At 40.0% G+C, this 11,333-nt stretch overlaps 1 protein-coding gene across 1 annotated transcript; it reads left to right on the forward strand.

The window, feature by feature from the left end:
- Window positions 1–285: 285 nt before the first annotated feature.
- On the forward strand, window positions 286–9,837 carry Il1a (interleukin 1 alpha). The gene is made up of 7 exons (XM_051183413.1): window positions 286–328; window positions 988–1,042; window positions 2,117–2,165; window positions 3,538–3,766; window positions 5,467–5,640; window positions 6,550–6,671; window positions 8,556–9,837. Exons 2-7 carry the CDS (start codon window positions 996–998, stop codon window positions 8,742–8,744), a joined length of 810 nt encoding a protein of 269 aa, XP_051039370.1. The 5' UTR covers window positions 286–328; window positions 988–995; the 3' UTR covers window positions 8,745–9,837.
- The last annotated feature ends 1,496 nt before the right edge of the window (window positions 9,838–11,333 follow it).

Here is an 11,333-nt window from a genome sequence, read left to right on the forward strand (position 1 = left end):
GGTGAACTTCCTGTTGCTCTTCCCCTTTTTGTGAAACTACATGTTTATAATCATATGGAACAAGCAATAAATAGATAAATCAAGTCAACAGCCATTGGAAGTTTTGCAAACAACATCATTACCAAGAGTATAAACTGTGTTTTGTGCCAGTATCAAGCTGAGTGGACAGAGAAAGATACAAAGCAGAATTATCCCTGTAAATTCCCAGTGACACACTGGTGGCCACACCTTCTTGAGGAAGATGATTATAAAAGGCAGAGAAGCCTGACTCAGGCACAGTCTTCAGGGCAGAGAGGGAGTCACCTCATTGGCGCTTGAGTCGGCAAAGGTATTGTCCTTTTCCTATCTGGGCTATGAAGATTGCCTTTTGTTTGCTCCTTGACTGTCTTCTCTCGAGGCACCCTCTGTAAAGCTATGGTTTGTTTTCTTTCCTTCTCTTGTTCCTGATTTGGTGTGTGAGATGGAACTGTAGATTTCAGAGAACTCTCTTTCTAGTGATAAGGACCTGAGGGGGTAGCTGAACAAGATTCCTGGAAGGGAATACATCAATCAGTACAGCCTAATCTTTTCCTGGAGATAGGAAATCTCTACCAACAAAAATGAGAGAGATATGCCGGCTCCCATTCTGTATCTCCCTCACCTCTATAGAGGGCAGATACCTCATGCAGATGGTTTTCCTTTTTTTTTTTTTTCTTCCTTATTCTATGACCCTTTTATTAAATGCCTACTATGTGTGATGGAATGGGCTGGACACAAAGAATACCAAGATAGAGAAAACATTCTAAAGCAAATGTACAAGTTATGTAGAGGAGACCAAATCATACACAAATAATGTAAGGGAGTATGAAGAAGAATAGAGGAAATGCTGGGCATGTGATAAGTCAGTCATTCATTGTAGTTTCTCAAGAAGAGCAAAGTAGGCTCACTGCCCTTGCAAGCACAGGGTTCTGAGGTAGAGAGTTGACCGCCACAGCTGTTCTTTTGCAGAAGTCAAGATGGCCAAAGTTCCTGACTTGTTTGAAGACCTGAAAAACTGTTACAGGTAAGAAACACATTCTACTTTTTGTGAATCAATGACTCCAACTAGGTGTCAAAGTGGCCAGTCACGGGCCATGTTGTCAGAGGCTCTGTAGATATACACTGGCCTTGGAGTCCAGGCAAGACCAGAGAAGAGCTAGGACAAGGCATCCAGCATGCTAAAGTGGTTATTTCTCTGACAGAAATGGGAATTTAGAAAAATATTTGTGAGGCAGACTACTTAATCCTACATAATCTTATATCAACATCAACTCAGGCACTCAAAAGAGTTTGTGTGTTCTGTACGGCAGCAGCTTTTAATGAACTGTTTGAGATAGAATTTCATTCTTGGGAGAACCTGCTCCCAGTAGAGAGGAGGAAACAGCTCTTAGGCGCATGAACTCACACCCACAGTCAAACTTCACCCTGATACAGAAGATAAATGAGCAGAGCTGAAACTCTATCTTAAATAACAAGATGTTCTTGTTGTTTACAATTAATGTTAATGCTAATGATGCTACAAACTAGTGCTTGCATACTGCTAAATATGGAATTCGTTTTAGTGAGTATGTGAAAACAGTATATGGCAACATGTGTCTGAAGTGCTTCAAAAGTTTTTCTTTTCTTTTATCAGCTTCAGCCTTTCATGAAGTTCAATTAAGGCTCTTTGATTGATTAGCCATGCCTAATTTTTACAGATAAAGTGCAAACCTGTTCTAATAATTACTAATTCCAAAGTAATGACAAATGAATTACTATGTGTATAGACATGAATATGTAGAAGTCTAACTTTTCAAAGAGTAATGGGGTGTGTGTGTGTGTGTGTGTGTGTGTGTGTGTGTGTGTGTGCCCAAGTTACTGTAGAGCTTACTCTCATCCTGAATGGGATCAAGTTCTCCTAAGAATGGAGTAACTCTTAAACAGCCACTAAGACCCACTGCTTTGTTAGAGCATTCAGACTCAATAATGCCTGTGTCTAAATCAGTATTCAGGAATGTTGTCTGTATTACCCAAAGTTAATGTGGTCATTAATGTATGATGCTTACCGGTTTAGTAAAATGATGACCAAAAATACAGTCTCCTTATATGTTTCTGACAGTGAAAATGAAGAATACAATTCTGCCATTGACCATCTCTCTCTGAGTCAGGTAAGCATATGATTATCATTCTTATAGATCTGGATTTTCTTTCTTCTTCTTCTCCTCCTCCTCCTCTTCCTTCTACTCCTTCTCCTCCTCCACCTTCTCCTCCTTCTCCTCTTCCTTTTCCTCCTTCTCCTCTTCCTTCTCCTCCTCCTCCGCCTTCTCCTCCTTCTCTTCTTCTTCTCCTTCTTCTCCTTCTTCTTCTCCTTCTTCTCCTTCTCCTTCTCCTCCTCCTCCTCCTTCTTCTTCACTAGTTCCTCTACCAGAAAGGCACAATAAAGATTGAGCATTATATGCTTTTGTTAAAGATCTAAGATATCTTTATTTATTATTAGTGAAACCACTTGCCTCTCTATACTAGTAATTAACTAGCATTCTTTATGCTCATTGACTCTTCCATAACAGAGAAGAGCTATCTGAAGCCCTAAGAACTTCTGGGCCAGGCTCCTTCAAAATATTAGTTTCGTCATCCTTAGCCAGTTGCTTCAATCCACTTCACCTGGACTCTTGTCTCCTAACATGCTATGTTGATGTCACTCTCTGACACTAACACCAGAGGTTAGAGATAGTTCACAGAGCTGAGGAAGCTAGCTAAGAGAAAGAGAAAATGTTGCACACACTCAGCAAGTTATTTTGTGTATCTGTGATACCTGTTTTAAAAGCTGCTTCCAGAAAAATAGCCATACTGAAGGTATCCATGGGTGCTTGACTGCAAGCCCCCCTCCCCCAGGGAAAATCACCTCCTGCAGATGTTCAAGTCCTTTATATTAAGTGACCCTCTATTTGTATAAAATATACATATATTCTCAAATGACTTTAAAACATATCTAGGTGACTTAACCACACCTGCCACTATGTGAATGCTATAGGAATAATTGTTATACTTATGAATCAGTGATTATATTATTTAGGAAGTAACGGCAGAAAGAGTTACATGTTCAGTACAGATGTCATTTAGTTTTAAAAAATATTTCGAACCTTAAGGTTGGTTGAATTTGAGCAGGCAATACAGAGGGCCAAAAGTATTTAAATATTTTGAGCACGCTCGAGTAGATGCCAGACCTCTTGATGGAAAGATCTCACTCACCAGGATCATATGCTAACCTATTTTATTAAAGTGTCTTATTTTTGAGCCTGAAAAGACCTCCCCCTGCCAACCATATGGTTTCAGGGAAATCCAAGGAAAGAAAAAGAGGGAATGGAGCAGAAAGGAAGGAAGGGTGGTGGAAGATGTGGGGGGGGGGGATGAAGCACAGGTTAGTTCCCTGCAACCAGAATGTAGACCCCTCTCACTAAGTCTGTAGGATACAGACTCTACTAAAGAGTCTCATCATGAGGTCATAGGTAACCTCTCAGGTGCCACTTCCCTTCCTTACAGAAATCCTTCTATGATACAAGCTATGGCTCACTTCATGAGGATTGCACGGATAAATATGTATCTCTGAGCACCTCTGAAACCTCAAAGATGTCCAACTTCACCTTCGAGGAAAGCCTAATGATGGTGGCAGCATCATCAGACAAAGGGAAGATTCTGAAGAAGAGAAGGCTGGGTTTCAATCAGGCCTTTGCTGAAGATGATCTGGAGGCCATAACCCGAAATTTAGAAGGTAAGTGATAAAACATAACAAAATCCAATTTTTCAGTTTTAAGCAAATGATGACAATGAAGTATAAAGAAAATAAATCTTGGAACCAAAATAGTAGGAAGTAACCAGATATTAGATCAATAACTGTAACAAAGAAAACTTAAATGTTGCTCTTCTTCAGAGGGCAGAGATCAATGGTAGCCTGAGTCTAGAACAGTTGCTCAAGGGCTCCTTTCTTGACTGCCTTGTAAAAGTCATCCAAAGGTCTTTGGTTGGAGAGAAAGCAGTCATAGTCCATTAGCTCATGACCTCTATTAGGTGCCACCTCCTTAGTCATGTTCCCCCATCTCTCTGGGCTTCAGTTCCCCATATTGTGAATAGAGATGACCAAGTCTTACACCTCACTGGGTTCCTGTAAAGATTAAAGAAGCCAATACCTCAAAACATTTAGACTAGAAGAATGTCTAATGTGAAGTCACCACCCAAGAAATGTTAGCCATTGTTACTACTCCCATTGCCTTTGTAACTGATGCAACACTACTAATTTATTGATCTCTGCATTCTCCATAGGCTCAAAACAACCTTCCCTCTCCTTTTTTACATATGAGGAAATGAGGCTCCGCCTCTATGTGGAAACCCTCACAGCTAATTTGGTCCACTATGACTATGAGAACCCTGGTTTTGTCTTTTATGTCTTGGCTATGCATTCCTCCACAAGAAAATAAACCAAGTACTCATTTTAATATAAAACCTAGACAACAATACCTCTCCACCTAGAAAGTTTTAAAATTAAATAAAGTAGAAGAAAGAACATTGACATTCATTTTTGCCACCCAGATTTTAACCCTACCAACACCAGAGAATGGTTCTTAAAAGACTTTTGTGCATACAGATACACACTAGAGGAAACATGTCCAACATCATCATTGGTATACTACACACAATCTCATATCTAGCTTTCTTTCATTCAATATTTTACAGGAAGATTTTCAACACTGAAGTGTCAATAAACATCTATGTCAATTTCTGTCACCATTCATTCCTTTAGAATAGCATCCTAGAAGTGAAATTAGCCAGAACCTGGAGGTTCATGAAGCTACACATACACTTTCCAGGAAGACGGTAGACCTGTACCTTCAGTACATATATATGTAACATACATATTATTTATAGATAAGGGGACATATCATTGTGGTATATGATTTTTAACACAATTACTTTTATCTTAGCATACATTCATCTGAAAAATATAGATTGGGAAGACTGGAAGTCTTCCACATCATTTGGAAACCTGCTAACAGGGCCAGTCATAGATGGCTAACACCTTTAATCCCAGTGGGAGGCAGAGGAAAGAGACTCTCTGAGAGTCCGAGACTATTCTTATCTATAGAGTGAATTCCAAGCCAGCAGGGTTCTAAATATTGAGAAAAAGAAAAGAAAATAGCTAACAAAAATGCAAAAGTTTCTCAAGAACTCTTTTAAAAGGTACAATAAAATTCATCTGATGAATTGGTTTATAAAAACAAAATTAAGAAATAACCATAACAAGAAACCCTAACTGGAATCAAGCCTTCTGCTGGTTGATTTCAACTCTGGCTGTTTCACCTGGATTGGTTACCCCTACAATCCCTCTCAGAGCTACATATGATGCTTGGATTAGCAAGTGTACATCATCTATATTTGTAACTAAGCAATAACCTGAACTTGTGGTCATGATCCTAGAGACCATCCAATCAGATTCAGCACCTCACCTCTTCCAGAGCAATGTGAAATACAGACTCATAAGGCGTGTCAAGCAGGAGTTCGTCCTGAATGACTCCCTCAATCAAAACATATATCTGGATGCGGACAAGGTGCATCTCAAAGCTGCTTCGTTAACTGACTTGCAACATGAAGGTAAATGACCACCCTGTCAATCCTCCCCCCTTTTTGGGTTTCTTTGCTTCTTCCAAATTTTCTGCTTTCAAAGCACAAACTAATCTATCTCCCTGGCTTTGAACAATTCTTCTAGAACAGAATGAAGCATCCCACCCCCCACCAAGAATCCCTGGAAAGGACAGAATATCATCCCTGAGTTCCCCCAGAGAGCAGTTTCCTATCTGAGTTCACTATATTATATGGGACAGAGAACTTTCAGATGTACCATCTCTTGGGTGCTTATAGACATTCTCAACATAACCTCCCTGTGCTAATTTTAAAGAAGAGAAAACTGAATGTTGCAAATATTTAATGACTTACCCAGAAGTAACAAGACACAGTCAGTCACTATCTGTTAGAAAGCTGATGGTTGAACTTAAAACTAGCGTTCAGCTAGGAAGAGCTTGCTAATACGATGGGAAAGCCACACAGCCCCTAACTGCAATGGGGTCTGAAGGACTAAATTCGGGGTCCAAAATTTCCTGTTGTATAAATCCAACTTTTATAATAAACCTGTTTTAGATGCAATATACAAAGTTATTTTTAAAGAGCCACAGCAGCAACTAACTTTATAATAAGCAGGCAGGGTTCTTTCTGATTAGAGACCCCATACATACATGAGTTACCATGTTCAGTTCAAATACTCAGCTGTTTGCGAGCACTCAGGGAAAGACCACGGTCTATACCCAGGACTTTTGCAAATTGTTGTGTATCCTGTTTTCTACTTACCACATCATTTCCCCTACATACTGACTTAGTCTACACATTTTCTACACACACACACACACACACACACACACACACACACACTATCTGTCTATCTAAAAACTTGTTTTATATTTTAAACAAATAGTGGATTTACTTTCTTTCTGGCTTTTTCTTTCACAGTAAAATTTGACATGTATGCCTACTCATCAGGAGACGACTCTAAATATCCTGTTACTCTAAAAATCTCAAATACTCAGCTGTTTGTGAGTGCTCAAGGTGAAGACCTGCCTGTGTTGTTGAAGGTCAGTTGACTTCCATGTTAAACTTGCCGTCATCTACTGTTTTGAAGTAAGCAGATGTCCCCCACAGGGTGGCCACAGTCTCCTTCATGCCAGTCACCACATGCTCGGCTTTCCCTCCCTGACTGTATTTGCCTCCCACCCCAGAGCATCCATTTGTTCTGTTGATCTTTACTGATTTGAATGGTACTGGGCATTATGAGAACAGGGCAAGCTTCAAACACTACTCAGACACACCCACTGAGATCAGAGAGGGTTAACTACTTGCTAACACCCGTAAAGCCAAAAGCTAAGAGCCACAACACTCAAACATTTGCTTTCTCACTCCAGTGGTCTGTTGGTGATACTGTTGTCCCTCATCCCATCTCCATGTTCTCTACAGCCATCTCCCTCAAACACACACACACACACACACACACACACACACACACACACACACACACACACATTTAAGCATTAGACATTTTTACCATGGAGAAGAATGTGACTCTCATTCAGTAAATGTAGAATTCAATGCCTCCAATTTCCACCTAAAATGTATGTGGGCAGCTGTATTTCTGTCTTAATCAAATAAAATGATAGTGTTATCTACTGTCGCTTCAGTCACAAATTCATTCAACAAGCCATTATTTGCCAAGAACCTTCTCTTTTTCAAGTACAGCATTAAAAGCTGTGGAGAATGGCAAGCCGAAATCCCTAACCCTATGGGACATAGTACTCTAGTACACAGACAATAGCTAAGTCAAATAGAGAACAACAAAAAAGGAAAATGTTGATCAGAAAATGCACAAGGTACTAAGAGAGAAAATGGCAGTGTTATTTAGAGGAAGGGACAAAAGCAGAGCTCCCAGAGAGGCAAGACAGACTGATAAGAGAGGGATGGTCAATCTACACCTATAAGGGTCTGTGTTCCCTAGCACTTCTTGAGCCCACGGGCCAGCAGCACGCATCAGCAGTCATTTGACATACAATTGAAAGTCACTAAAGGGTTTCACACAGTGTAAGAGGCTGATATCAGTTACATTTCTTAAGTGGACAAAAGTCTAGAAGGAAAGCACTAGCATAAGCAAAGAGCTCTGCTGGGAAGCTATAGGTGAAGCGTGGCAGGAGGATGAGGTGAACACGCAGAAGGGAACAGACCTTGTATAGTCATCTAGAGGCACAGCAAGGAAAGGGATGAGCGGGTATGGAAGGTCAGTGTGATGTTGAAACCCCAAGATGATCAGTTTATTTACTTGTAGATTGAAGAGAATCCAAGCAAGAGTCTTAACAGACACAGAATTTGAAACATATTTTTCCATGAAGATTATTTTCAGAGTTTATTCGTACTCGGGGGTTATGTTCAACACCGTCAGCAACTAATCCATCAGGGAAGCACTGTAGGGTTCAGTTATTTCTTTTTATGTGTATGGATATGGTTAACTTTCAGATTTTGGCTGAAATGTAGAGATAAGCATCATCTCAGTGCTCTACTGTTTCCAGAGAGGTGTAATGTATATGCTGGGGGTGGGGGAATGTTTAGGGTCTTAGAATCATCAGTGTTCAGATTTGGTTCACCCAGTGCCAGCATTTAAAACAGGATACACACATGCAGTGCTTTGCCCCAATTGTCTGGATACAGGGAGATGCTGTTATCATTGGCAGTCTTCATGATTCATCTATATTTCTCTCCAATTAACTAAGGAAATTAAGTCATGAATAGTCTGGGCCATACATCGAATAGGCATGACATAAATGTTGAGTGAACACATGAAGGAGCCTGGCTCATGTCTGAGTCAGGCTTCTAGACTGCTGCTTTTCATGAAGGCCACACACCAGAGGGTGACACTTCAGTTTTTTTCCAACACCTTCTTGTGCACTAACAGAATTCTGTTTTGCTTATCACAGGAGATGCCTGAGATACCAAAAGTCATCACAGGGAGTGAGACAGACCTCATTTTCTTCTGGAAAATGGTCAACTCAAAGAACTACTTCACATCAGCTGTTTATCCAGAGCTGTTTATTGCCACAAAAGAACAAAGCCATGTGCACCTGGCAAGGGGACTGCCCTCGATGACAGACTTCCAGATCTCATAAGAGCGGCCTTATCTCCGGGGTCCACTTACTTGAGAAGTGCTGACAATCTGTATGTACCATGTACAGGAAGGTTCTTCACCCTGAGTCACTTGCACGGCATGTGCTGAGCCTTTGTAATTCTAAATGAATGTTTACCCTCTTTGTGAGAGAAGAGCAAAGCCTAATGGAATCAACTCCGACATATAATGTTGTTATTTAAAGAGCACCCTATACTTTGCACAGTACTAATCACTTTAATTGTTATTCTTCATGACATTCTTAGGAGGAACAGAGCTGTTGTGATCAAAAAAGACTCTACCCATATTACAGATGGATTAACTACAGCATAAGACAGCTAAAAAGTACACTCAACAGCAGTTGGAAAGAGAGTCCACAGACCCACTATGTCTGCTTCCAAAATTGCTGACTGAGTAGGATAAAATTATAATTCTATCAGTTTTAAAAGGAAGGGGACAATAGTTACATCTTTCCTACCTCAGCAGGTTTTATTCCAATGAGATCATTGGGATGAAATCCTTCTGTAACAAACCTCAAGAAGACAGAATGCTGAATGCTATTTTTAAGTTATTTTATATATGTATTTATAAGTGTATTTATAATAATTATATTATTTATGGCACATCCTTAAGTCCTCTGAGCTTGACCAGTGTCCTCAGCAGCAGGGCATTCTGGGTGAAGTCAGTTAGACGTAGCTACTCCATAACATCATGTTGCAGACATGCTTTTTCCACAGCCATGAAGCTCTCTACATTCTCTTACTTGGGAATCCTGTAATTAGGCCAAGAATTGGTATTGTTTACTTTGTTTGTTTAAGAGGACAATTGGGCCACTCTTTCACCCTTCTGTCCCTGAAGTTGTCTGGGCATTCTTACATTATTCAACCTCACCTGTAATTAAATCCAACAATCCAAAGATGGAAAGATCTTAACTGTGACAACCGCATCACTGTTACTTGAAGTTTCCTATCTAGAATATAATCAGTGTTTCCTCTGGGTTCCAAATTTATTCTCAAACCACAGTGTCACATGAGTATTAACAATAATAATCAGTGCATTATTGTTGATCATAATTAAATAAAACAAGTTTGAGCTGACATATATTTGCTTGGGTTTTGCAATGGGATGGTTGTTTGTTGTCAGACTTCCTTTGGACCACCAGCTCCCAAATAATGACATGAGACTTGGCCTTAGCTTAGGCTTCTTGCCAACAAGATCATATAACTTAACCCATTTATATTAATCTACATTCTTCTACGTGGCTTGTTACCTCTCCTCCATACTGTACATCCATCTTCAACCTCTCTTCTTCTCAGAGTATCTCTTCCAGAAGTGTGCCTACCCTCTCCTGCCTATATATTGGCTGTTCAGCTCTTTATTAAACCAATCAGAAGGTTCCTTGATACATATATACATATATGTGTGTATATATATGTATATATGTGTGTGTGTGTATATATATATATGTGTGTGTGTATATGTATGTATATATACATACATACATACATACAGTGAAGGGGTTGTTTTGTATTTGTTGTCTTCATTACCTCACTGTTAGGAGAAACTAGTTAGACATTCACATAATTCACCAGTTAATGTCACTTCACAAAACCAGAAAAACCAGGTTCCCACACAGCTCTAAAGAGATGTCTCCACCAAGCCCCTTCTCTCGGAGTTCAGTGAGCCCCACTGAAGTGGAGGCAGGACCTGGAAGACAGAAGGTGGAGGACGTCAGAAGAACAAGGCCCTCTCAAACAAATGAGCGAAGCTAATATAATTTAGGGTGTCAGACCCCACGGAACCAGAGTTACAGGCAGTTTTGAGTTGCCTGACATGAATACAGGGAACCAACTCTGGCTGCCGGCAAAAGCAGTACACGCTCTCAATTCTGAGCCACCTCATCACTTTAGATCATATTAAAGTCAACAACCAGAAAACTTTCATGATCTTTTTTTCCTCCCTTCAAACACTCACCTAATTATGCTGGTGGTTCTGTCTTTCTTTCTTTCTTTCTTTCTTCCTTTCTCTCTCTTTTATCCTTGATTCTTTTTTCTTCCTAGTGGGCTTCTGTTAGCATTTTAACTTTACCTTGTTGATGTTATTCTGTTTAAACAAGCTGTTATGTTTCCATGTTTTACTTCCATTCTTGGATTCATCTAATTTTCGTTAATTTTCTCATTATTGGGAAATCTTTTTGTTTGTTTGTTTGTTTGTTTGAACTCTTCTAACCCTCCATAACATTCTTCTCCACTCCTCGACGTCTTTTTCCTCTTTTCTTTAATCTCTGAATGTGTTTCTGAGAACATTTCCAGAAACAATTTGTCCTTGGCTTAATCAATGGAGTGATACTTCAGTGATTGTGTGATGTGATGGCATTGCTGGGAGCTGGTGAAAGGTAGTAGGTGGTGGCCTAGTTGAATGAGCTAGGTTGTTAAAGGGTTACATCACTGGGGGCTCTGTCTTGCCCTGGCATATTCCTCTACTCCTTCCTCTGCTTCCTGTCCATAAAGAGGTAAAGAACAGCCTCAGCCACATATTCCCTCTGACAGAATGTTCTGCCCAAGTGAAGGGACCAAGCAACCCCGGCTTGAAC

Source organism: Phodopus roborovskii, unplaced genomic scaffold (genome assembly GCF_943737965.1).
Source record: "Phodopus roborovskii unplaced genomic scaffold, PHOROB, whole genome shotgun sequence".
Classification (NCBI taxonomy): domain Eukaryota; kingdom Metazoa; phylum Chordata; class Mammalia; order Rodentia; family Cricetidae; genus Phodopus; species Phodopus roborovskii.